At 42.5% G+C, this 25,029-nt stretch overlaps 1 protein-coding gene across 1 annotated transcript in view; it reads left to right on the forward strand.

Annotated features, from left to right (window-relative positions):
* The first annotated feature begins 2,424 nt into the window (after positions 1-2,424).
* LOC123819901 (histone-arginine methyltransferase CARM1-like) overlaps positions 2,425-25,029 on the forward strand; it is a 223,307-nt gene continuing 200,702 nt past the window's right edge. Inside the window, exons 1-2 of the mRNA XM_045840500.1 lie at positions 2,425-2,512; positions 2,639-2,786. Of these exons, the coding sequence (XP_045696456.1) occupies positions 2,425-2,512; positions 2,639-2,786 (236 nt within the window). The remainder of the gene's footprint in view (positions 2,513-2,638; positions 2,787-25,029) is intronic.

The following is a 25,029-nucleotide window of genomic DNA, read 5'->3' on the forward strand; positions in this document are numbered from 1 at the left end:
GATTGCTTTCAGGTAAGGAAATATGGTGATTTAAACTGTTGTCTTTTTACTTTTTCATATTTTCTTTATTGAGTAACACTACTACTAATAGCCACTACATATTTAGGGCTTGCTGAACAGTGTCAGGTAGTTCCCACAATGAGCTCACAGGGTCGTTGTGGGCTTACAGGGGTGTCCACCCTTTTGGCATCTGCACCACACTGGAAGAAGAGTTGTCTTGGGCCACACAGTAAACACATTGTGACACGTAATCACAAAAACATTTCATAATGTTTTAAGTAAGTTTATGATTTTGTGTTGGGCCACATTTGTAGCCGTCCTGAGCCGCTGCAGCCCGCCGGTTGTGGGTTGGACACCCCTGCAAGCTTCCATAAATTCAAAGCAGCTAATTTACCTGGGTTACCCAGGTGATACGCAGCAGGACTGATTATTGGGCCCCAAATCTTCCTCCTCCCAAGCCTCCCAATGGACTCAGCATGGCGTGTGCGGTCCTTGAACTCCCGACCTTGTGGGACTCCCTTGCACCTCTTGCCAATAACAACCTGCAAATATATCTGTCGTAACTGGAAGGTGGAGCATCACTTTGTTCAGCATCAGCTGGGAATGCGCACGAGTGACCTACGCTTTCTGGAAGTTATGAAAGAGGAAGAATCTGGAGCATGGCTTGGTTTCCCTAGTTTGATCCTCTGACTTCCATTCGATCTGTGCACACAGCTAGTAAGGCACAGCCTGCCCCGGCACGCACCTCGGCGGGCAGAGCAGAGACCAGAGACCGGAGCGCAGCAGATAAGCCCGCCCATACGCTCTCATCAACTTCCGGCTGTGGGCAGGAGAGCCTCTCCCTCCTCGGGAATTCTGGAATTAGTTTTAGAAACTTGGGTGGGCCTGCAAAGAAGGTGCTGATGACAGAAATGAAGAGGTGGAGGAGCGTGATGGCTGTTAGAAAACAAGTTTCGGATAAATTAAAAATAAGTCAAATCCAGTGGTGGTTCAAATAGATGATGTGATTGAATCTACCTTACACTCAATAAAGACATAAGAAAATATGATTCGTGGACTTTCCGCTGTTTATGCTTGCTCGCATAGGGTGCAAATGTCTCAGGTGCAAAACAACTACTGGAAGGGAAACACTTGAGGGAAGGTCTAGGCAATTCTTAACAGTCCGTGTGAGGGTGGCAGGATGAGAGGAAAGGAAATGAGAACCTTTAAAATATTCCTGTGATCATAGTTCTGGGTGCTCAAAGGTCTTGAACTGTATGCATTTGGAATACCAAGAATTTAGTCTAACAGCTCTTAACTTTGAGAAGTGATACAGGGGCTATCCATGGTCTTACTTTTCTATCTGCTCTATTGTAGAGGACTTATGCCTCTTGTAAATTGTGGCTCTGGAGGAGTTAATCTTTGTGCCTTAGTCTCCTCATCAGTGAAAATGGGGGTAATAACAGTGTGTCTCTCACAGGGAAGGGGAAGAGTAAACGAATTAACGCACGTAGTGTGCTTACAACAGTGCCAGGCATGGAGTGAGCACGCGTGGGGTAGACATTGTGCCCCCAGTTGCCTCTGCCCTTCGGTTTTCTGCTCTTCCCTCAGCCAGATGATGGGAGTTTGGGAAGGCTTCCAGTCTCCCTGATCCGAGTCACAAGTGGGGCAGACCCATCACAGCAAGCCAGTCGTCTTCAAATGTCCCAGGCTGCCTGGTAGTTAGAGAAGGAGCCTTGCCTTTGCTGCAAGGTTCAGGGTTCAGGTATCAGCGACTGCTTCCAGCACGGGACTACGGCCTGTCTGTAAGGTGGAGACAAAACCATCTGGTCAACTTGAATTGAGTCCCTAAATATAGGCCTGAACAACGCATAGACTTCCCAGCGTTTTTGTGAATCACGATATTTTGAGTTTTTGCTCCGGTTAGTCTTAAGTTGAGTTTCTGTTCTACGCGTTAATGCGGGGGGGGGGGGATTGGGGGGGGTGGGAAAGACTGCCACTACTTTGTTTTAAGTAACGGAACTCCAGATTTATTGAGAGTATGGTGGGAACATGATATATATTGCCCTTTTATGTATCTATATGTAATGGAATATTACTTGGCCATAAAAAGGAATGAAATCATATCGCTTGCAACAACAAGGGAGACCAACAAGGTGTGACTTGGTTCCCCAGGGTTTCCAGGCTTCGTCCTTTGACGCTGGAGCCGGCTGCCTAGGGGAGGTAGCTGCTGGCGTCAGGCGTCAACCTGAGGACATGAGTCCCTGGTCGCCCGACCCTCTTCTAGGGAAATGCTCCCAGTCCAGCAGCAAGTTTTCAATTCCAACTTAAGTGAGGGGAGACGAAAGCGATCTTTCGTCACTCATACCCAGCGAGTTGCCCGAACCCCCGGGATTCCCCATCACCTCCCTGCTGCGGTCGGGACCCTGTCAGTGAGGAAAGAACATGGTACTTGGGCCCGTTGCTCCTAAGCGGGCGCCAGTAGCCCCAAAACCTCCACAAGAGCGAGGCCCGTCGGAGAGCCGGAGCCAAGGCCGGTTCCAAACAGACTCCCGGGCCCGCTGAGCAATCTCGGCGAACAGCAGGTGTCACCCTTCTGCTTCCAAACCCTAACTGCCTCCAGGTGCGTCGCGCGCTCTCCAAACTTGAGTGTTCTCAGCTGCAGCCCGGCGGGGTGCTGCGCCCAAGTGCGCGTCCCCCGCGCGCTCCCGCGCCCGGGGGTGGGTGGGTCGGGGGGCGGTGAGGAGTGGAGTGCTGCAGGTGTCCGAGAAGCCGCGGGCGTCTCCGAGGGCGAACTCGCAGCGGAGGTGAGGAAGGTGGCTAGCCTCGCCAAGTCCCTCCCCCTCCACAGCGGTTTCCCCGGGCGCCCGGGGCACAGACCAGGCGCCGCCAGGGCTCCGGGCTGAGGCACGCGCACCATGGCCGCGGCCCCCGCTCCGGCCCCGGCCCCGGCCCACCGGCACTACCGCGTGCAGCTGCGCTTCCTGACCGAGGAGCAGCTCTTCGCCCCTGGGCCGCTCTTGCCCCCCAACCCGAAGTCTCTGCGGCTGGAGGTGCAACCCACTGGGGAGGAGGCGGACGCTACGGTGACTGACGGTGAAGTACTGAGCGCCACCCACCCGCGCGAGTCCCGCTCCCAAGTTGCGGCCCGTGGGCGCGACGGGTGGAAGGGAAGTGCGAGGGCGGGCGGTGAGTGAGCTCCGGTCGCGCGTGGAGGGGCGCGGGTGCGCACGATCGGGGCTCCGCGCAGGTGTGCCGCCGGACAGCTGGCTCAGGGAACTGCGGGGCGACCACCCTGTCCCGGAAAGGACCGGTTGGTACAGTTGAGTCTTTATTGCTCTCAGAGAATTTGGGCGCCGCGGGGAGAGGGCCCTTGAGAGCTAGGCTTGGTGGTAAATTGGAGATGTCAGAAGTTGGGTCCTGAGAAGGGAGGCTGGAGTTGCCCTCTCTGGGAACTACATCGCGGGCAGAGTAGTACAGGAACAGATGTGCCCTCACCTCCAGGCCTGCCTCACCTGGAGTTTATGAGAGCGAAGTTGGAAATGTAGAGAGCACCGGGGAGGGGGAGCGGGGCGTGTACCTGTCTGAGCCGCTGTCGCAGCCAGTGCGGCGCCCAGTAGGCATTACTGTTTGGTTCAAACACTGTTCTTCACCAAGGACGTGCAAGTGCAATCACCTGGGTTCCTCCAGCTGCTCGTGCGTTACAGGACTGCTTCCGGTTTATGTAGGGTCTCAGACCTTCCTGAGAATTCAAGGAAATCTACAGAACCCGGCCCCAGAAAATGCACTTACTTGTGCACTGACCCTGCATACAAATATGAGGGCTTCACTCCTCCTCCCCGCAGCTTCTAACCCGGTTGTAGTTAAGTGTAGGCACCAGAGCTGGAGGCAGCTGCAAGACTCCAAAGGCTCCTGGGGTTTCTTCTCACCCTAAATTATAAGATGTCAAGTTCAAAGTCCTCTCTGCACTGTGGTGTGGTTCCACTGGGAATTTCAAAGAACTCACAAGTACTGTCTAAGGCCCCTCCGTGTAGAATACAGATTTGCTGCTGCATCTCCAAGGCCTTAGAGCAGAGGCACACAGTAGGCACTCAGTAAATGCTGTGGAACGAAACACATACTCCGATGCGTCTTCTCCCTTTACATTAATCTGGGATGGGGAGGTTTGGGTATTTAAAAAAGGACTATTAAATACCATTTGACTAATGTCTTAGGAAGCTGGAGGCTTGGCAAAGGATCAAAAGGCTGACTCAGCAACTCATTGACTTGTCTCTGAGATGAAGAAAGAAAAAGGAGTCGCTTTCAGTGTTTCTCCTGGGAATTCTGAAACACAAGCTGCCAAAAAAAGAGTTCAGTTTGCTTCGTATGGTAATTTTGTTTAATCTGTAGCCAGGCCTAGAGAGAAACAAAAGTGCAGATTTGAGATTTACACACTACTTGGTGTCCTATGAATGTCTTTCCTGCAAATGTGTGTTAAGAAATATCCTAGGTTCAAGGTAACTGAAGATGCAGACTCTCCAATGCATTATCCATTGGCTGGCCTGTGAGAATATATTTATCTTACAGAGAGGAATAAGCTTTCCCTCAGTGCAGTAAATTGAGTCTATAGATGACCTCTGCAGTATGTGTTGAGCCAGACTAAGGGAAATGGAAAGAATAATTAAAGCTTAGGCAGGCAGTCATTGTCACCAGATTTTAACTAAATTCCTTGGAAAGTTCACTAAGAAGGAAGCAGACACCTCACTCCCTTAACAAGTTGGGCCCCAAAGTGTGCTCTGTATATGATCACAGTTATTGGAGCTTACCACCCTTCTATGGAGAGGTTTTGGAGGGAGATTATTCTGGGGTTTCTTTTTGTATTTTTTAGTAGCTCATTTTATTCTGTGACCAATTAGACCCCTGCAGACAGTGGCCAGGCAGAGCAAGCTTAAAAACAAATTCTAATAAACTAGTAGAAGAAAGATTCTGCTATACACATATTCTGGATTTAGTAGCAGAATTTCAAATCAGCAAGCTATCTCCTGGGATGAAGATTGGCCCAAGTTCCTTAACGGGCTTTAAGAATGGGTCTGAGCAGTGCACCTCGAGAAAGTTACAGTTCCTCAGCTCGCATCTGGAATCGGTTGGTAGATAAGTGTGTTGTGGAGTGACACCGCCTGGGTCAGACCCTGGCACTGTGTTTTATTAGCTGTGCTGCACTTAGCCAATTACCCTATTTAAGCTTTGGCTTTTTTCATCTGTAAAATAAGGGTGATGATACATGGCATATTGTTAAATAAAATAATGCATACATCATGCTTGGTACAATGCTAGGCATATGTTAAAAGCCAAAGTATTCAATATTATTATTAATATTATGTTTATGTTCTTTCCCCAAAAAACGTTTTCCTCAGGCTGTTTTGAGGAATAGCTGGGCTGTAGTTTTGTGAAGATATTTCAAGAAGACAAATTAAATCTTGGAGAAATTGAATAATCTTGCAGATTTCCAGTCCCAGTAGCTTGTGTAAGAATGGAACAGAACCAGACAAACCAATTTATTCTCTTTTCGAGCCTCCAATGTGGACAATGGCTTTATGAATGGAACCCACCAGGCCATCCAACAAGCAATGCACTCCAGCTGGTGAACTCGGGGAAGGCATTCATTCATTCATGCATGCATTCATTCCTTTTCTTAAATATTTCTTGAGTCCTTATCCTACCAGGAGCCTGCCTGAGAAAATGTTTAATTCATTCTCCTGTCCCAAAGCTTTCCATAATACCTAGTCGCACAAGGCATTGATAAATGTTTCCTGAGTGAATCTGTGACCTAAGTCAAGAATTTTTAAATCTTGCTAAAGTCCCACTTAAAACACTGAGCACTGAGAGTGCCGAATTTCAGCTGCCCCCAAAGGATCGAGACACTGACTTGACTTACAGTCTAGAGGGATGTCTTTCATGCAGCATATTAATTGAAAATTTGAGGTGTAGTATGGTCAGCAAGTCAGGAGATGACTGCTGTTGGCCAGCCAGCGTGTTCCTCACAGTTTCTAAGAGGAGGGGCACTCCACACTGTGGGTGGGCACACGAGTTGCTCAGGAGGCAGATGGAGAAAGGGGGGCTGGGGGCAGGAATGGGCGTGGCTGGGTAAGCAGGTGTAGATAGGCTAGGGTCGATAATACCTGTCGGCTCTGGGGTGTAGGGAATGTGCCTCATCGTGTGGGGCCTGGTCATGTGGTGACTAGGGCTGTGGACAGTAGCCCTGGAGTATGAGCCCAGCGAAGCTGGTGGTTGAGTGTGAGCTCTGGATGGGTTGGCATTTGAAAAGTGTGCGTGCAGGTGAGTTGTTTACTGTCTCTAAGAATTGGCTCACCTGGGAGGGACAATCTCTCCAGGGGCAGCCAGGCCCCAAATGTCAAAGCATCAGAATACAGAAAATAAAAGACGGGGTTAATACAAGGGAGAGTTAGAATACAGGGGATTAGTAAGTGGATAGGGTGGGTGGGAGTGGATGTGGGCTAGGCTCGCAGAGTGGCTGCAGGTGCAAAGGGCTTGCAGGTAAGGACTTGACTTCAGGTGATGGGAAAAATATATTTATATACTGTTTTCATGCCTTAAGTGTGTGAAAAAAACTGGAAAATGAAGGGGAAACCAAAAAATGGGTGGGGGATGGGTCTGCTTTTCACCTCTTTCTCCAAGCTTTCTGTCAGCCCCTGTGCTGGGGGAGTCAAGAGCTGAGATTGTATCACACAAAGCCTAAGGGTAGAGTGGACCTCCAGGAGAGAACATTTGTTTCCCTTTTTCAGTTTAGAATTGTCTTTTAATTCATCTGTAAGAGTTAGGAAAATGTATAAATAAGCCACATAGGTAATCAAGTAAAACAATGCAGTGGTTTTGTCTCTGAGATATTGTAAAAGGATTCTAGGTTGGGTTTTTGTTGTTGTTGTTGTTGTGGTTCCCTAGTAGTTGCTCATCTCATTAGAGGTGGGAAAAAAAGAACAGAGGAAGAGGCAGAGAAAAACATCCTTTGTATCACATGGGAGTTTTAACCTTCCTTCATTAAATTCTGTAAAAACAATTTAAGTTGAGGGCCATGGACAGAATCCTGCAGTCAGTCACCTACATACCACATAAGCATTCATTACTTTTCATTCAACAAATCTTTATTGAACATATATCTGTGCTATCTAATCACTGTGCAAACAATGAATTAGTTGGACAAAGACCCATCTTTATGGCCCTAATATTTTAACTGGGGGAAGACAATAGCCAAAGACACAGCAAGATAATTAATTTCAGATCGAGATAAATGTTTTGGAGAAGATGAAGAGAAGGAAAAAAATTGAGACAGAGAGACAGGGAAGCCAATTTAGATAGTGTGGTCAGTGAAGGTCTCTCCAAGGAAGTAATATTTGATCTGAGGCAGGAAGAATGAAAGGAGCCTGCTCAGCAGAGAGCTGGGGGGAAAGTGCTACTGGCAGAATGACAGCGAGCAGGCGCTGAGGCCAGACAGAGGGAGGCGGTGTATTTGACACGATGGCCAGTGCAGCTGATGCTTGTTAAGAGAGACGGGGAGTAATAGGCGTTAAAGTTAGTGTCCCAGTTATTGGAACATAACAAACTACCTCTAAACCCAGTGACTTAAAATAACTAGTGTATAGCGCTCCCAGCCTCTGTGGGTTAGGAGCCAGGCCGGGCTTGGCGAGGTGATTCTTTCACTCCTTATGGCACCGACTGAGGGTTCTCATCGCCACTCAGCTGGTGGCCAGCTTGGTCTGGGATAGCCAAGAAGCTTCATTCACCTGAGCTGGTCTCTGGGCAGGTGCAATGGCTAATTTTTTGTGTCAGTTTGGGTGGGCCATGTGCCCAGATACTTGTTCAGATATTATCATGGATGTTTCTGTGAAGGTGTTTGGGGTGAGATTATTTAAATTGCTGACTCTAAAGCAGGTTACCCTCCAGAATGTGGGTGGGCCTCAGCTAATTAGTCGAAGGTGCTAACAGAACCAAGACTGATCTTCCCTGAGCAAGAAAGAATTCTGCCAGCAGGACTTTGACAGCAGCACTGGCTCTAGCTCTTCCCTGCGCTTCACCCTGCCAGCCTGGCCTGCAGTTTTGACCTTGCCAGCCTCCATAGTTGTGGGAGTCCATTCCTTGAAGTAAATCACTTTCCTTCTATAAGCACACACCCTATGGGTTCTGTTTCTCTGGAGAGCCTCCGTGAATACAACGGAGTGACTCACTGTAGAGCTGTCATGTAGCCTCTCCATGTGGCTGGGCTTCCTCCTGCATGGTTTCCTTGCCCCATACACTTCTTCCCTGGAGACTCATGCTTCCAAGTGGGAGTTTTTGGGCAGGTAAAGCAGAAGCCGCATTACTTTTAGTGACCCATCTGTGAGAATCAATTGACATCACCTGTGTCATACTCTATTGGTCAAAGCAGTTACAAGCCTGCCCAGGTTCAAGGGGAGAAGACGTAGACTTCACCTCTACATGGGAGGAGTGTCAAAGTAATTGGGGACAATGTATTAAAATTAGATGAACCAGTTCATGTGGGATGTATAGTCTCTCGCTTTCTCTCTCTCTTCCCCTCTCTCCTCCCCCCCGACCTTGGCTGCCTTTCTGTCTCTCTCTCTGGTTTTGGAGGGGCTATAATAACAGTCCTCTTCACCATAATCACTGAAAAAGCTGATCAGAGAGCATGAACCTTCACATATACCACAGTAAACTCCCTAATTCTTTCCTCGTAAATGAACTTGTCCCCTACTCCAAAAGGGAAGGAAAAAACCACACACATCTTGGCCTACCACTTTGGCAGAGCAGCCCAGAAAACTCCGTCTCTGCAGGCAGGCAGACCAGGAGGCAAGAGGGCAGGTGGCTGGGCTGGGCAGGCTCCTGTCTTTCTCCCAAAAGCCTCAGTCAGAGAACCTTGGATGGGGAGAGTGAGGTGGGGAGAGAGGCTGGAATTGTCCTGGGACACAGAATTTCTCACTGTAGCGTGAATAGCTTTTGTGCTGGGACATCCTTCATTGCAAGAGATATTGCAGAGTGGTTAGCACCCTGGGCCCTTCCCAGTAAATGCCAGCAACCCCCACTCTTGTGCCCCAGTTTCTGTGACAATGAAGAACAACTTTCATGCATGCCAGCAAAACTCCTTTCATATGGACACAGGAGGGAGGAAAAATGCAGAATCCTTCCTCTGATGCCCACCCCCCAGCTGCCCAATCACAAACTTGGAATGCTCTCACACTTTCCATCTAAACTATCTGAAAATCATTACACAGGTCTTTGGCACGTTGGTCCCTCCCCACAGCCGCAGACTACTGCTTCTGTTCACCGTCCAAGCCCACCTTGCTACCACTTAATCCCAGCAACTACTTAGATATTGTTCCACTGAAGAGTTGTTAAGGCATGTGCAATACAGTCAGAATCCTGCCAACTCGCTTCTTTCTTTCATTGTTATTTTACCAGGAGCAACATTTTCATGACTCCATTATAGCTTTCCAAGAAATATATTTAATGAAACTAAACTGAGACTTCCAGTGAGACCTGGTTTTGTGTCCTGGCATTCTGGGGCACATCAGTGGAGAGAAAGCCTTCCCTTCCTCTGTCAGGCAGTGATGGCATTGCGAATGGATGACAAGTGGAAAATCGTCTAGGGCCCTTGTGCATCTGAGTCTAAAGACACCAGAAGTGAAGCTAGAGGAAAAGATTTGTTTTCCTGGTCAAATAAAGACCCTTTACAATCCCTTTCTCCCCCCATTTTCAATGGTGGTACTAGGATGTGGTCTGTATTCAGCTGATGAAGACATCAGTTCGAAGACAGGCAGTCCACTGATGCTTACAAGTCAGCGCCACTGGGAAGGAGAGGCATGTGGGTCTTGGAGTAAATTGTAGATAGCATTGTTGTCCCCACATTTTAAGAGTTAGTACTCAAAACAAGGAAGTTATTGAGCAAGAAAAGGAAATATCACTGACATCATATTTGCACTTTGTGTTGTGACTGGCCACTGGATATTTGAAATAATTACTTTGAAAGCTAAGACTTGTAACCATGTACCAGGTTAGAACCTTTCTGATGATGAAATCCCTCTCCTGGGGATCCTCTTCCTGCCTCTCCTGGGGTTACAGACAGTGAGCACTTGCACCCCTGGCTGTTTGAAATGGAATTGTGGAGTGAGTGCATTCTGTCCTTGAGACCCCATCTTCCCAGGATTTTCCTCCCTCATAAATTCCTAGTGCTGGGGGCTTTCTTCACACGACAAAATTCCTTTTCCTTCTAGCCAGTGTTTCAACCTGAAAAATTTCCAATAAAAGCCTTTTCCCAGTGCATTACTATTTTAATAAGAGACAAATCCTTGTCTCAGAGGAATGACTTTAGATTCTTGAATAAGGTCTTTTTTATTTCCAGGTCTGAGAGATCACAGGGTATCCCAGATCACTTTCTGATTATTATTTTTACCTCTTTTTTTTTAAGCCTAAGCTACTCTTTCTTTGTAGGTGCTAGATACATTATCTCTAGCCTCACAGGAATATCAGAAATATCAAAGTTAGTTTATTGGCTCATTTTGTCTCAGATATATTGTCCTCAAAACTCCCACTTTCCATGACACCCATCTGGTGTTTAGCTGCCCAGTCTTCAACCCTGCTGAAGCTGCACTTCCAGCCACAGTTCCAGAGTTGCATCTGCCTATAGACTAAGGAAACATTTGCTTATTGTTTGGAGGGAGCTGGATCCTTCAGGGAGCTAGAAACCTCAGTGAGAAGGCAGAGGGACTGACAGTATGGTTTTTGGCATATTTTACACAGATCTGAGGTTTTCTAAATTCCAGGCCAGCCATCTATATAGAACTGTGTGATTTTGTTGTTGTTATTTGCTTCTCACCATTTTAATCTGTTTTATGATTTGGTGGTGAGGTGAGTGGATCCACCAGATCAGTTCCCCCATTTTATTGGCGTTGTGACCTTGAGCAAGTTTACTCAGTCTGCCTGAACCTGAGTTTTCTCTCCTGCAGGTTGAAGTAATTCATACCTCATAAAACCACAGAAAAAATAAACATAATGATGAAACATTAAAAACCTCAAAATGACTTCTATTAGTTTTTAAAGGATATAAAGTCAAAATCATCAAATAAAACTAATGCAAAAACATTTCACAAACAATTGTAAAGCAAAACTGCCACTTTTGTGGAGCTGGCATTCTGGTGCTAAGCACAGGGCCTCCTAAGGCTTTGTCCACTCTGGGCCTGCCACGGGCCTGGGTGCGAAGAACATACTTTGTGATTCTGACGGGTCCACATTTGCAGTATGACGTCAGGTCCTGGCTGCCGGTTTGTCGGTGGTCACATTTGTTTCCTCAGCCCCTCGGCCTGTCCAACTTGTTTCGTCAAAACCGGCAAGAGAGAGGCTCAAAGTGAGAGGCTCAGTCTTACGGAGCACGCCTTTGGTACTGTTGTCGGTCCCTAGGCTAGTCCACACTCCGAGGGCGAGGTGTGCATACCGGCAGGAACACGGGGCTCGCTGAGGGTGGTCTTAGAGCCTGCCGGCTGCGGGAAGGAGCAGAGCAAAGTCGCCACTTTTAAAGGGCACACCTTCCAGTACCACCGAGAAAGCCTCAGCATTTTAGTCTGTGCTGGGCTTCCCTTAGGCCTGCCTGAAGAAAAAAAAAAAAATACCTCTGTGCTTCTAACACAAATCGCTAAACACCACGTGAAGAATTTTTCTTTCTCAGACTAGTCATCAGATGCAGTCCGTCCCGAAACTCTCAGGGAGCCTGCGGTTAAACTGCAGAACTTTTATGGACATAAAAGTATACACCTCTCTCAGTAGCCCTGCACTGATCACTGAAACAGAAAGTCACTCCAGCGTGCTTTCGGCTTCCAGAGCCTTTGCTCTGCTTTGGAGAGCCGGCTGGGAGAGGTCCCTGTTTATGAAGAAGACCAATCCCATGGCAGCAACTTCTGTTTAATTTTAAGGCAGCTTTACTTAATCATGACTTCATTCCTTTGCCTTTGGGGCTTAGCTAGCCTTTCTTCTTTGTGGGGAGGAGATGCACTGAAGATAGATTTTGCCTTATGTTTATGTTCTTACACTGAAGTACTTTCATTAAGTTGCTAACAGGAGCCAGAGTGAGCTGTTGTTTCCAATACTAGAAATTAAAGTGACATTTTATAGAGTGAAACAAAGAAGTTAGTACAAGATGGGAAAGGGAAAAGAAAGAAGAAGGAAGGAAGGGAAGAGGAAAGGAAGTTGGACCCTTACTGAGAATTTGCCGCATGTTACCTGATAAGCAACTGGCAGCTCTATGGACATTGTTGTTTTCTGTACAGTCCGTGTTTTAGGGCTTTAATTCAGTGTCTTAAACATGCTTTACAAACCTTGACATTGACCCAGTCATATCTGCCGTATATATTTATGTGCTCCTATGTAGGGTCTATAAATGGATATAAGACTTACAGCCTCTTGTTGGATTGTTCCCTTTACCATTGTGCCATGTCCTACTTTGCCTCTTACTATATAGCCTCTGTTTTAAAGTTTGTTTTGTCTGATGTAGGAATTGCTTCCCACCTTAGCAATATGGATGGCTCGGTAACATCAACCCCTCTGCTGAGGAACCTTTCCTCGGTGCTGTTAATGTGCTCTTCCTTCTTCTGGAAATGCTACTCCTTGCCCACATCTTCATCTCAGCCTTTTGTACATTTGGGTCCCTCACACCCTCTCTCCAAGTTCAGAAAGGGCTGTCCATGGTGGAAGCACAGCCTGTCATCCTGTACCCGCTGCCGCAGGTGTCAGCCCTCGCGCCTTCTGAGCAGTGATCACAGTCCGCAATGAGAAACTTTGAAAAACTATTTACTCTGGGTGAAGGTTGAAGTTGGACTCACAGGCTAGAAATCACAAGAGGGTTTCATGAGAAGCCTTCAGCGGAAGGGAAGAGGTTGAACCAAATTTACTTTCAGTCTGTGTGTGTCTTTTATTCTGAGCTGGGTCTCTTGTATAGAGCATATAAGTAGGTCTTGTTTTCTTATCTATTCAGCTACCCTCTGTCTGGAAACACCATTTTATATCTTTTTCTGTGAATTGTCAGTTAATGTCTTTTGCACATTTTTACTGAATATTAGTCTTTTCCTCTCATTTTTAAGATGCCCTTATATATTAAGGATATTTACATTTTGTGATATACATGGCAAAATTTTCCGTTTATCAGTTATGTTTTGAACTGTAAATGTTTTTTTCTGCATTATATTTTATTAATAATTTTTTAAGTTGCATCAGTATTTTGAGTTCCAAATACATTTTTCTCCATACAGGTAAGAGAAGAATCATGTATGTTATCTTCTAGTGCTCACATGATTTATTTTTATATTTAGGTTTCTGACCCATCTGGATTTTATTCTTGTGTATGATGCGTATGATCTAGTTGTATCTTTTCCAAACAGCTAACCAGTTATCCCAAAATCACTCATCAAAAATTCATCTTTGCTCTGATGATTTGAGATGACATCTTTATACTGAAGTTCCAGATATTCTTGGGTCTATTTCTAGACTTTTATTCTGTTTCATTGATTTGTCATTATCTTCATGGTTTTTTTTTTCTTTGAATCCTCACCTGAGGATATGTTTATTGATTTTAGAGAGAGAGAAAGGGAGAGAGAGAAATATCACACGAATGTGACCAAGAAACATCTGTCAGTTGCCCCCCATATGTGCCCCAAATGAGGATCAAACCCGCAGCCTAGCTGTGTGCCCTGCCTGGGAATCAAACCTGCAGCCATTTAGTGCATGGGACTGTGCTCCAACTAACTGAGCCACCTGGGCAGGGCTCTTCATGTTTTAATTGCTGAGACTTGGAGGTATTTCTTAATGGATGCTTAGGGGTGCTGTTCCTGCACCCCTTTTTTTTAGTGACCCTCTGGCTCTGTATTGTCCCCATATAAAGTCTCCTATTAAGTTGTCCAATTCCACTTAAACAAAAAGTTTGTTGATACTTTTTGGGATTGTGTTAACATTTTATAATAATTTAGAGTGACATTGTTACGATGTGAGTAATCTTTTCCAAGAACAGAGGAGGCAGTCTTTAATGTATTCACATATTTTTGTGTCTTTCAGGAGTGTTTTAAAAATTGCCTTATTTAGTTTTTACAAATTTAATGTTGAATTTAAGTACTTACTCATGGTTGTTGCTATTTAAATGGGGTTTCTTCTATAGTATCCACAAACTGGTTATTGTTTCTGCATCTAAACACTAGCAATTCAATGCTTTCATGTTAGTTTTATATTCTGCTACTATACTGGATTCTTTTTAAAATTGGAGAAAGTGTTACCATTGTTTCCCTATGGTTTCCCAGGTACATGATCATATTATCTGCAAACAGAAACTGCTTTCTTTTACTGATTCTTATCCCTTTCATTGTTGTGGTTAATACTTCCAGGCTGAGGTTGAATCACAATGGAGATACAAGGCATATTTTCTTTGTTCTTAATCTTAATGGAAGTGCTTCTGGTATTTTCCCATTAAGTTGGATGCTTGCTTTAAGAATGAGTTACGTATTTTGTATTAAGTTGAATTTTTAACACCTCTGGAAATATTCCTATAATGTTTTTCTCATTAGATCTATTAATATAATGTATTATTTTTCTAGATTTCCTAATAGGGAAACAAGCTTACTCTCCTTAAAAAAATTGCTTATTCATGGTTTTTTAGATTTTATTGTGATGTTGGATTTTGTTTACTAATGTTTTATTAAGTACTTTTGTATTAATATTCATAAGTGATATTGGTAATGGTTTTATAATTATGCTGTCATTAGCTCATTTCCTTGAAAGGATGATGATGCTCTGGAATAGGTCATAGAGCACTGGGTCTGTGTGGTCATTGAATGTGTAAGAAATTCCCCTGTGAACCATCCAGGTGTGTGCTTCCATGTGGGGTAGCTCCCTCATAACCTTCTCAGTTTCTTTGGTGGACATTGGCCCATTTAACCTTCTCTTTCAATGAAGGATTTTTTAAAGTCATAATTTAAAGTATTAATTCTGTTCCTCATTTTGTATATTTTTGTATATTCTTTCAGGGATGCCATTTATATCTAATTGGATTATCTTTGCATATATTTCATTTCAAACACTTTCTCTTTTATCTTTTATATTTCTTTTTAAAGCATTTATTCTCTTGGTATTCTGATTTTCTTCAATGCTGTTATTAACTTTTTGTTTGAATATTTTATTCCTTGGGGAGTTGTTATATTACTCTTCATTTCTTATATAATTTAAACTATTCCTTCCATGTTTTTCCTGAATTTAATCAACCCTTGTTTTAGTCTGTTATTTTGTGTCCATTTCTGTTTTGGGTTTTAAAATTTCTGTTGCAAAGTGGTTTGGTTTGCTTTTCAAATCCCCAAATGCTCACTTGAGACTATTTCATTCCTTTTCAGTTAGTGGAATTTTCATCGGCTGAATTAATTTGATTCTCATTTCCAGCTATATTTTTATGGTAGTTATATATAAGTGAAAACTCTCTGTGCCTCTGCACGTCTGTGGACAGGCCTGTGGTTGGCGGTGGTTTAAGAGGTGCCCAGGTCGAGTGCACTGTGCTCCTAGCACAGTGACTGGTGGGTGGCTTACTGGATGTCTCCTTTTAGTGAGGAGCCAGGGCCCTGGGGGCGGGACTTGTTGTTCCTTGTCGGGTTCCTTTTTTCTTTTTTACTTTTGCCTTGTACGACCACAAATGTGCTTTTTAAAATTCCTCTTCAACATGTGGTTTGAAAGGGTGCCTCTTTATTTTAAACTCCTTGTCATCTTAAGTGTTGTTACCTCTCCAAAATTGCCTCTTGACACACTGTTGGCAGTAAGTGTCTTCTTCCCCATTGTGAGTTTCCTGATCTACAGGATCACTTTTTATCACCCAGAATTTTCACCCTGTGGTCAGCTTTCTCTTTGCTGTGATGGTTTCAGGTCAGTACCATGCCTACTGCTAGTTCTTCCTTCTTTTTCCTATGCAGTTGCTCGGGGATTGCCCATGTAATCCACAAGGGTTTACAGCGGGAGGATGGAGATAACTCGTGGATATTTCATGTTTATTTTTGTAGTTGCAGGTATTTTGAAGTTTAGACAGTATTTGTCTTCTTATGCTGAAACCATGAGTTTAAGTTCTTCCTGCTATTTTTGTTTGGGAGTGCTATTTTCTGGGTAGTTGAGGTCACCACTCAGCTACCCAGAAAATTAAATGTTGAATAATATTGTGCCACCACATAAAACATTTCTAATGATGACCAACCGTGAGGACCCCAGTTTTCCACTCTTGTCATTCTCTAGTACAGGGGTGTCAAACTCATTTTCACTGGGGGCCACATCAGCCTCGCGGTTGCCTTCAAAGGGACAAATGTAATTTTGGAACTGTATAAATGTAACTACTCCTTAACTAGGGGCAAAGAGCTAGGCACTGCCGCCAGGTAGAGACAAGGTGCTGGACTGGTCGGAACAAGGTGGAGGACTGGATTCTGCCCCGGGCCGTGTGTCTGCGGCCTGCGCTCTAGCACGCCGTCGGTGTGTACTGTCATACCTGAAACGGCACGGAAGACTGAGAGTGTCGGAGTCACAGAAGATGTGGGTGTGTTTGCAGGTGTGCCCACTACCACACAGCCTGGTAGATAACTAGTGAAAGGGGAAAAATGTGAGACATGAAGTCAAAGCGGAATGTGGGGCAGCAGTTACACGTGCAGGCGTGTCCAGTAAGACATGTGCTGCCTGCTGTCTCGAAGCAGAGGGCGTGGGGTCATGGGCCTGCCCGGCCTTCGCTGCCCCACCTCTCAGGCCTCAGCTGCTCTGCGTTAAGTTTCTTGTCTCTTGTTCTGTAAGTACTGTATTACTTACTGGTTTCTTTAACAGGAACCTTACTCTGAATTTAAGAGCTAGTGATCTCCAAAGAGATAATCGGGAGGAACAGGTTAAGAAGTGTGATGGCAAGAATGTACCTTTTTGTGTGTCGGAGGCTCCAGGTCCACCAACTGCTGGCAACAGTCTCTGTTTCTCTGAGGTCACATCATCAGGAGTAGGAATCATGTAAGATAATCGGTCATTTTTATCCTGATAAGGTGGCAAAATGGTACAGGCACAGAAAGGTACTCAATAAACAATTATAGGTCAATGAAAAACTATCAGAAATAGTGCAAATGACCGTGACATATCATAGTCATGTCACTTGCCAGTGACAAAACATGCAGCTTTGGGGAAGGTTTACGCCAAAGCTGCTGTTCTGCTTCACGTGACACGAAGTCCTAAGGTTTGGGAATCCAAGCCACACGGAGAAAACTTCCTTCTCTAGCTTTCCAAGGAACTTCATGGGTCAGAAACTTCAGGACTGTGTGAAAGGTGGGTGCTGTGCAAAGATCGCAGATATGTGTGGCCCCAGGTAAACTATGCTAACTGACAGCATAACAACACATTTAAGAAAGAAATTGGGGAAAAGGAGTGAAAACCTAGAGGTGATCACATTAAATGATGATTTGTTAGGGTAGACATCGCACATTAGCTCATCCGCTTCCCTCACTCGTCATGCTTGACTCTTTTAAAAGAGTTCAGGCTCATGCTCTCGTTAGGAAGAGTTCACTCCAAATGGAATAAAATTAGCTCATAAAGCTAGGGGAAACGTGATTAATTTTTGAGAAAGGTTACAGGAGTTCTCTCACTGTAACCTTGGTCCCTATGGATTCTAGGTCCCTATTTTCTCTGGAAAAATTATGCTCTCTGACCCAGAAGCTGCGTAACTATACCTACTAGAACGAGAAATGCAGAAATGGTTAAGACACAAGCCCTGACCTCGCAAAGCTGTAAGTAAAGGGCCACATCATAGTGTAGGGAAATGCAGAAAAATAGAACTACTGAAATGCTTTCACATAAGGTAATGTGCTACCATTCTACACAGAACATCAAGGAATCAAATGTTTTACCAAACAAACAGATAAAGGCCTCTTGTAAATGAAAAAAGAAAAATCACAACTATTCCTGGGATCCGAGAGACAAAGACTGTGTAAGCTAGCTAAGGGAGTGCAGTCTGAGCGCTTTCTGAGGAGAGCGCAGCAGAGCTCTGGCCTGGCCCCAGTGAGCACTGGCTAGGTAAGCCTGTAGATTCATTCCGCCACTCTGAACCACAGTCTCTTCTCATGTGCTTATTAATCTGTAGAGTAGAAAATTAATATTCGTTGCTGATAGTTGGCATTTCTCTGCTTTCGTAAGAATGATATTCCTTGATGTCTAAAGAAAAATAATTCGTATTCTGAAGGACTTATCATTGTGGAAACAGGATAAGAAATTTCCTTGTCTGAAGAAGAAAAAAAATAACATCAGAAATGAGCCTCCCCATGAGGAAAAAATAGCATTACCAAAGAAAACTCGTGAAGTAATCACACAGAACTCCCCCCCACGCACAGAGAAGCATTATGAAGGTCCAGACACCAGCTGCACCCCGCCCGCCCCACGACTGGGTTTGCCTCTCAGCTCTGCTCTTTCCTCTAATGTGTTGGGCCAGTTTCTAAACTGCCTGAATCTTTTTCCAAGTACTTACAGGGTATCTCACAACAATTTGAAATATTTACAAATATTTAGGATCTACGGTATCATTAGCTGGACTCAGTTAGACTAACAGCACTACACACAATTCAGGTTCACTTTCCTCTTCCCTTTCTAAATACAGGTTTTCACTAACCTTTGATTTTTCTGATACCCAAAATTGAAGGCATGGGTGTTCTCTCAAGCCCATCAGGAGTGTATCTCCATGTCATAGGGGGGCTTTAACGCCCAACTGACATCAGCAGATAGACCTTCAGACAGAAAATCAACAAGGAAACAGCAGCATTAAATGACACATTATACCAGATGGATTTAATTGATATTTTTAGAACATTTTATTCCAAAGCAGCAAAGTATACATTCTTTTTAAGTGAACACATGAAATACTTTCTAGGATAGACCACATGTTAAACCACAAAACAACTCTCAGTAAATTCTAGGAGATTGAAATCATATCCAGCACCTTCTCCACCACAGGGGTACAAAACTAAAAATCAATGACAAGACAACAAACTGAAAAAGCCACAGGTGTGGGAAGCTGAATAACATGTTACTGAATGATGAATGGGTTAACAATAAGATCAAGGAAGAAATCAAAAGATGTACATATGGAGACAAATGAAAATAAAACCACAACAACCCCAAATCAAAGGGACACAGCAAAAGTAGTCCTAAGAGGAAAATTCACAGCAATACAGTCCTACATCAAGAAACAAGAAAAATCTCAAACAATCTAACCTTATACCTAAAGGTACTAGGAAAAAAAACAATAAAGCCCAGAGTGAGTAGAAGAAGGAAATAATAAGGATCAAGAGGGAATAAAATAGAGTTTAAGAAAGACAAAAGCTCAACAAAACCAAGAACTTGTTCTTCAAAAAGATAAGCAAGCTAAATTAATCTATAACCAGACTCATCAAGAAAAAAAAGAGATGACCCAAATAAAATTGGATAAAGAGAACTGGCACTATAGAAATAAAAAGATTATAAGAAAATACTATGAACAATTATATGCCAAGAAATTGGACAACCTGGACTAAATGGTTAAATTCTTAGAACATACAATTTTCCAAAATGAATCAAGAAAAAACAAAATCTGAACACACTGGTTACAGACAATGAAATCAAAGCAATAATAATAATAATAAAAACTCCCAACAGACAAAAGCCCTGGACCAGAGGACTCCACAGGTGGAATTTACCAAACATTCAAAGAACTAACACCTCTCCTTCTCAAACTACTCCAAAAAATTCAAGAGTAGGGAAGACTCTCAAGTTCATTTTATGAGGCCCACATTATCCTGGTCCAAAACCATATAAAGACTCAGAAAGGAAATTATAGGCAAATATTCCTGATAAACATATAATAAAAAATCCTCAACAAAATATCAGTAAACCAAATTCAGCAATACATTAAAAAGATCATACACCATGACCAAGTGGGATTTATTCCTGGGATGAAAATTTGGTTTAATATCTACAAATCAATTACCACATAAACAAAGTGAAAAATAAAAATTATATGCTCATATCAATAGGTGCAGAGAAAGCTTTTGACAGCATCCAGCACCCCTTTATGATAAAAATTCTCAGCAAAGTAAGAATAGGGGGAACATTCCTCAACACAATATAGGCCATTCGTGGCAAACCCATAGCTAAAATCATACTCAATGGGGAAAAAACTAAAAGCATTTTCCTTAAGGTTAGAAACAAGATGGAAATGTCTACTTTTACCACTCTTATTCAACATAGTACTGGAAGTCCTAGCCAAAGCAACCAGACAACAAAAAGATGTAAAAGCCATCCTAATTGGGAAGATGACATGATACATATAGTGAGCCCTAAGGGTTCCACTAAAAACTGCTAGAACCGATAAATGAATTCAGCAGAATATCAGGATACAAAATAAATATTCAGAAATCAGTTGCATTTTTATGCACTGATATTTCACTATCAGAAAGAGAAATTTTAAAAAATTCTATTTACAATTACATCAAGAAAATACCTAAAAATGAATTTAACCAAAGAGGTAAAAGACCTACACTTGGAAAATTATAAGACACTGAAGAAAGAAATTGAAGAAGATAACCGGTGAATGGAAGCATACACCATGTTCATGGATAGGAAGTATTAACATCATTAAAATATCTGTAGTACCCAAGAAGTCTATAGATTTATCACAATCCCTGTCAAAATACCAATGCCATTTTTCACAGAACTGGAACAAATAATCCAAAAAATAAATGAAACCACAAAAGACCCCAAATAGCCACAGCAATCTTGAGAAAGAAGAACAAAGTTGGAGGTATCACACTACTTGATATCAAAATATATTATACGGCTATAGTAATCCGACCAATATGGCACTGGTACAAAAACAGGCACATAGATCAACAGAATACAGAGCCCAGAGATAAATCCATGCCTATATTGTCAATTAACATATGACACAGGAGGCAAGAATATACTATCGGTTAAAGACGGTGTGTGTAATAAGTGGTTCTGGGAATATTGGACAGATACATGCAAAAGAATGAACCACCTTCCTAAACCATATATAAGAATAAACTTAAAATGAATTAAAAACTTAAATGTTAGTCTTGAAACCATGAAACTCCTAGAAAAAAACATAGGCAATAAATTTTGACATTTCTCTTAACAATATTTTTTTCTAATATATCTTCTCAGGCAAGGGAAACAAAAGGAAAAATTAACAAATGGGATGACATTAAACTAAAAAAACTTTTGCACAGCAAAGGAAACTATAAAAAAAAATGAAAAGACAGCCTAAGGAATAGAAGAAGAAATTTGCTAATGATATATCCGATAAAGGGTTAATATCCAAAGTTTATAAAGAACTCATACTACTCAACACCAAAATCCCTCTAAACAATCCAATTAAAAAAATGGGCTGAGGGCCTGAATAGACAATTCTCCAAAGAGGACATACAGATGACCAATAGACATATGAAAAGATGCACCATGTCACTATTCATTGGAAAAATGCAAATTAAAACAAGATATCACCTCACACTGGTCAGAATGGTCATCATCAATAAATCCACAAACATGTCAGCAACAGTATGGAGTAAAGGGAATGCTCATGCCTGTTGGTAAGAATGTAAATGAGTGCAGCAACTCTAGAAAGCAGTGTGGGATTCCTCAAAATATTAAAAATGGAACTGCCTTATGACCCAGCAATTCCACCTCTGATTATATATACAAAGAAACTCAAAACAATAATTCAGAATGATGTATGCACTCCTATGTTTATTACAGCATTATTTATAATGGTCAAGATATGGTAGCAACCAAAGTGCCCATCGATAGACAAGTGGATAAAAAATCAGGAGTACCTATATACAATGGAATAATACTTGGCCATGAAAAAGAACAACAGTGTGATGATTGCTGGGGAGAAGGGAATGTAAGAGTACTAAATGATAATGGAAGATATATAATAAGGAGTAAATAAAAATAATGCTGAAGCAAACACAAAAAGTAGTATCAATAAATTTTTTAAAAGAATGAAATCTTAGCATGTATGACAGCATGGATAGACTTAGAGGATATTGTGGTAAGTGAAATAAGCCAGTCAGAGAAAGACAAATACTATATAATTTCACGTTATTCTAGAGAATAAAATAAATGAACAAATACAATATAAACAGACTTTAAGATCCTGAAAACAACCTGATAGATGCCAGGTAGGAGAGGGGTTGGGTGCTGGGTGAAAGAGGTGAAGGAATTAAGAAGTACAAATTGACAGTTACAAAATAGTCCCAAGGATGTAAAGACAGCACAGGGAATAGTCACTCATACTGTGATAACTATGTGTGTGGTGCCAGGTGGGTACTGGACTTACTGGGGGATCATTTTATAAATTATATAAATGTCTAACCACTATGCTGTACACTTGAAACAGATATAATATTAAAATGTCAATTGTAGATGAAAAATAAAATTAAAAGAAGTTATAAAAAATGACACTACTTTGTGTTACTTTATGGGAAACAAAAACTGAAAGAATAAATAGCATGAATAATTTATTTTAAATGCAGCTGTAAAAACTGACCTAATTAGAAACAGAAACTCAAACCAGAACAATTATCACAGAAGAAAATGGGGAAAAATATTTTAAAGAGTTCCCCCAATGAAAGCAGCAGACCTTGGAAGTTTCATGAGTAGTCTACCAAAATTCCTGCAGGTCAAAGCATTATGAATACTTAAACTATTCCAAAGCAGAACAGTTGACATCTTTCAAATTTGTTTTGTGAAACATTATTATTGATCCCCAAACTGATGATTTCATAGAAATGTATTAGTTATAAAAATTGCTAACCAATCTAGTTATGACTATTGATACAAAAATGTAAAATAAAAGTTACTTAACAGATTCCAACAGAGTATTTTAAAAACAACCAATTAGGTTTCATTCTTAGACTATTAAGAAAGAAACCATTAATTTATTATGTTAATTGATCTAAGGAGAAAACTAGCTGTATGATTTCCACAGATGTGGTGAAGACCCTTGCCTGCTCCAGGTCATCCTGCTGTGTTGTCAGGATCTGTACCCAGTGCCCTGGTGGGAGGTGGCACCCCCAGGTGGCCTGCCCTGCTGCCAGCCATGCTCGTGTGCACCCAGAGGAGGTCCATAGGAAGGAAAGAGTTGATGAGTGAGTGGGTAAGGACTCTGTTTCTGTCTGCGGCTTCCAGGGATTCTAAACTCTCATGTTAGTTCACCTTTAGTCTTTAAAAACCCATTACTCTTTCAATTGATTTTATTTCCTGCTTTTAATATTCCCTTAGTCTGCCAGAAATAAAACAATTTGTCTCTCCCATCTCTCCTCAGAGGGATTTGTCAACTTTTTAATTTCAGTTTGCATGGTTGCTCTGTAACCTCAACCTTAGGTTTTATAGAGAGAAATAGAATATTATAATGTTATATGTACATGTACATGCATATGTGCACATGTGTGTGTACACATGTCCACATATATAATTGGCTCGTGCATTTATGGAGGCTAAAAAACCCCATCATGTTCTAACTTCACGCTGAGACCCCAGAGAGCCAGTGCTGTGGTTCAGTCCGAGTTTGAATGTCTGAAACCCAGGAGTGTAAAGGGCAGGAGAGGATCCATGTCCCAGATCAAGTCACTGGTCAGCAGGGGCTGAATTCTTCCTTCCACTACCTTTTTATTTTATCCAGGTCCTTAAAGGATTGGACGATGCACACCACAGTGGGAGGGCAAACTGCTTCACTGATTCCACCAATGCCAGTGCTAATTTCATCCAGACTCACCCAGAAATAATGCCTAGCCAACTATCTGGACCCCCAGTCACGCTGACACGAAGACTTAACCACCATGCACACACATGTGTGATATATGTAAATAGTGAGGGTTGGAGTGATGTTCTTCACCCTGGACTCAGGAGCTACAGTTTAAGCATCAGTGTAACAACAGCTAATCACATATAACTCTCCTATTAACACACTCATTATTGGCTCAAACTAGACATATCAAGTTACATTAATTGGAAGATTTTCTATTTTTTTTTGGTCTTCTATGTAAAAAGAATTTCAATATTTACTCTTGGTTACTCCCTAGTGGTAGCATTTTGAAAACAACTGAGTATTTATTAGAAAATTATTTGACAGTATTTCGGATGTGAAAGAGGAGCTCTAATTAATAAGCCAGTACACAGAACAGAAACAAATCCTTTGAAGACAAATAAATCTTGCTGTACTAAAGACATATGAAGGAAAAATCATCAAGCTTCTTGTAAACAGAATACATTTATGAGAATAGTTGCTAACCTGAAATTCTCACCTCAGAGACTTCGTAAGGACAGCTAGGGCTTTGGTTTGTGTTGCCCGAGTTCCTGCCCCGCATGAATATTGGGTTTAGGGAGAAAAAGGCAACACAAACCAAGCAGATGCAAAATTACATGCCAAGCTGGACGATTGAAAAGTCTAGTCTTTTAGAAGTGCATATAGCAACAATACTGTTGAAATTCATGGTGCATTTTCTTACACTTCATCTCTCCTAGCCTCTATTCTATAATTGTTTCTCTGGGTTTCTGATTTATGTATTTATTTATTTATCAATCTTATTAGTAAAAAAAAAACAAAACTTTCTTCTGATTCTGGTTCCTCTCAGCCATCATTCTCATGTCTAACTTTGGCCTCACCATCACCACCTCCCACTGTTCTTGTTTCTCTGAGTGGGTTGGACAGTTGAGTGCTTCTGTGGGTAAACACCCCTCATACAGTGAAGCCCCGTTCCATGGCAAATGGCCCAAATCAGACCAGGACCTCTACACTTCTGCCTTGTCCTCTGATAGTTCACATCTGTATTTCACAGTGGCTTTTTCTGGGTTAGTTTACCTTCATCTAGGTCAATTTTACACTTCCTCATTCACTCAACCTGATTTGTGTGTTGATTATCTAAACTATGTATGTATATTAATGTTACCCTCATATATCTGGAATCTGTGTTTGTCTCTGGGGAGGCG

Source organism: Phyllostomus hastatus, unplaced genomic scaffold (assembly GCF_019186645.2).
Source record: "Phyllostomus hastatus isolate PE091 unplaced genomic scaffold, TTU_PhHast_1.1 phas_contig_34, whole genome shotgun sequence".
NCBI classification, from domain to species: Eukaryota; Metazoa; Chordata; class Mammalia; order Chiroptera; family Phyllostomidae; genus Phyllostomus; species Phyllostomus hastatus.